Below are 2500 nucleotides of genomic sequence, written 5' to 3'. Positions count from 1 at the left end.
AGTTTTATGGAGAGCCAAAGCAGCATGTACTGACTGACTCTTGAGGGAGCTTCCGTCTGCAGCAGGAGTGCTGGATGGAGGTGAAGTGAAGTGAAGTGAAATGTATTGAAATGAAGTGTATTGAGGAGAAGTGAAGTGAAGTGTATTGAGGAAAGTGAAGTGAAGTGAGGTTAAATGAAGTGAAGTGTACTGAGGAACGTAAAGTGAAATGTATTGACGTAAGTGAAGTGTATTAAAGTGTATTGAAGTGAAGTGAGATTAAATGAAGTGAAGTGAAGCGAAGTGTATAGACTGACCCATGAGGAAGCTTCCCTTTGCAGCGGAGGTGCCGAACTGCAGCTCCAGGTATTTCCCCAGGAAGGTGGCCAAGCCCGAGATCACACACGAGAAACAGCACTGAGACAACACCAGCAGCATGAACACTGGGTTTATCATCAGCCTCAGAAAATGCCTAGGGAACACTGACACACACACACACACACACACACACACACACACACACACACACACACACACACACACACACACACACACACAGACAAAAGTGCACTGAAACGACCGTAGCAGCATAGAGCAGTTTGAGAAAACCCCTGGGGAACACACATGCAGACATGCTTTAAGCTCCTACTCTTGATAATGCTGATGAAAGACGTCTCCAGCGTGATTTTGTTCCCTTTGAGTGAGTCTGTCTCCGTCTCAGTGACCTAAAAACCAAAGACAAGTTACAGACAGCATAGAAATGACCTCAGATCCCCTGGGCATGACGATTACACAATTCAGTTCAGACACCAACACAGGACTGAACGAGAGCTCATAACACTAGACATCATAACACTAGACATCATAACACTACACATCATAACACTACACATAATAACACTAGATATCATATAACACTAGACATCATAACACTAGATATCATAACACTAGACATCATAACACTAGACATCCACACAGGCCTGGGACAGAGACAAACTCTCTGCCCCTACACAATGCAGTGACCCCTACACAAGACTGAACTCAATGTCTATACAAAACTAAAGCAAGTGTCAGGGTCAAGGGTCACAGAGTAAAGTTCACACCTCTGCGGGCGTGGCTCCGTGGCGGGGGAAGAGGAAGTAGGGGGTGGATGTGAGCAACAGACTGGTGGAGGACACCAGCAACCCCATCCACCACGCCCCCACCCACCGTGGGTCGGACGGACTCAACTCCAGCTCTGCCTCTGGCCGGGGGACAGACACATGCATTTATTCATTCTGTCACCTCATTATTGATTGATTGATTGATTGATTGGTTGGTTCATTCATTCAATCAATCATTCATTCATTCATAAATTCATTCATTCCTTCACTCAATTATTCATCTATTTATTTATTCACCACTGATGTATCTATTCATTCATTCAATCATTCATGCAATCATTCACTTACTCAATCATTCATTCATGCAATCATTCACTTACTCAATCATGTATTCATGCAATCATTCACTTACTCAATCATTCATTCATGCAATCATTCACTTACTCAATCATTCATTCTTTGAATTATTCACTTACTCAATTATTCATTCTTTGAATTATTCACTTACTTACACTTAGTGATTCATTCATGCCATCATTCTTTCATTCCTTCAATTAATTGAATGATTCATACATTAATTATTTAATTCATTCATTCATTCATTCATTCATTCATCATTTATGTTTCCATTCATAGTTAATTCTTCATCCAATCAGTCACGGCGTGGGGCAAAGACACTTATTTCTGATGACAGACACTCACTTGAGTCTATACGGTCCACATCCACATAGATCCTCAACATGATGGAGCCCAGGAGGTAGCCAAACGCAGGACCAAAAATAGACACTGAGAACAAGATGGCTGCATACACACCATACACACACATGTACACACACACATACAAACACACATACACTCGCACACACTCTCACACACACAAACATACACAGAACACACAGACAACAGAGGGGAAAGACACATTATGCAAAATGTGATTTACACATAAAACACAGAAGAGAGAGAGAGAAAAAGAGAGAGAGAGAGAGAGAGAGCGAGTGAGACACACACCATACCAATATAGAGGGCGGAGTTTCCTGGCTCTGCAAAGTCATCGATGTAGGAGATTCCAAGAGGCTGAATGGGGGCGGAGCCAAGGCCAAAGAGCAGCTGGGCGGCGGCCATAAGATTCCACGGAACACGCTGATGTGAGGCATGCTGGGAATTCAGCCCATGGCAACGCAACGGTGAGGAGGAGTTTCCATTCAACACACACATGTCACTATTCTCCTCTGTGTACAGACACACATACATATGATAAACCTAGACATACACACACACACACAATCACACTGGCAGTATTTAAACACACATTATGATCATAAGCCCAGATACACACACACCCAAGCAGTACTGCAAACCCCCAAATTATTAAAATACACAAACACACGCTATCATAATACAGACAGATATTGTCATTC

The 2500-nt window shown here is 42.8% G+C and overlaps 1 protein-coding gene across 1 annotated transcript in view; it reads right to left on the bottom strand.

Annotated features, from left to right (window-relative positions):
- The window catches only part of LOC105899522 (solute carrier organic anion transporter family member 2A1-like), an 8614-nt gene that overhangs the window by 4207 nt on the left and 1907 nt on the right, over positions 1 to 2500 (bottom strand). The window contains exons 4-8 of the mRNA XM_031581911.2: positions 2096 to 2311; positions 1785 to 1883; positions 1083 to 1222; positions 629 to 704; positions 297 to 461 (exon numbers count right to left, since the gene is read on the bottom strand). Coding sequence (XP_031437771.1) covers positions 297 to 461; positions 629 to 704; positions 1083 to 1222; positions 1785 to 1883; positions 2096 to 2311 — 696 coding nt within the window. The remainder of the gene's footprint in view (positions 1 to 296; positions 462 to 628; positions 705 to 1082; positions 1223 to 1784; positions 1884 to 2095; positions 2312 to 2500) is intronic.

The sequence above is a fragment of the Clupea harengus genome, chromosome 15 (genome assembly GCF_900700415.2).
Source record: "Clupea harengus chromosome 15, Ch_v2.0.2, whole genome shotgun sequence".
NCBI lineage: Eukaryota > Metazoa > Chordata > Actinopteri > Clupeiformes > Clupeidae > Clupea > Clupea harengus.
This window is presented reverse-complemented; position numbering and strand designations above follow the sequence as displayed.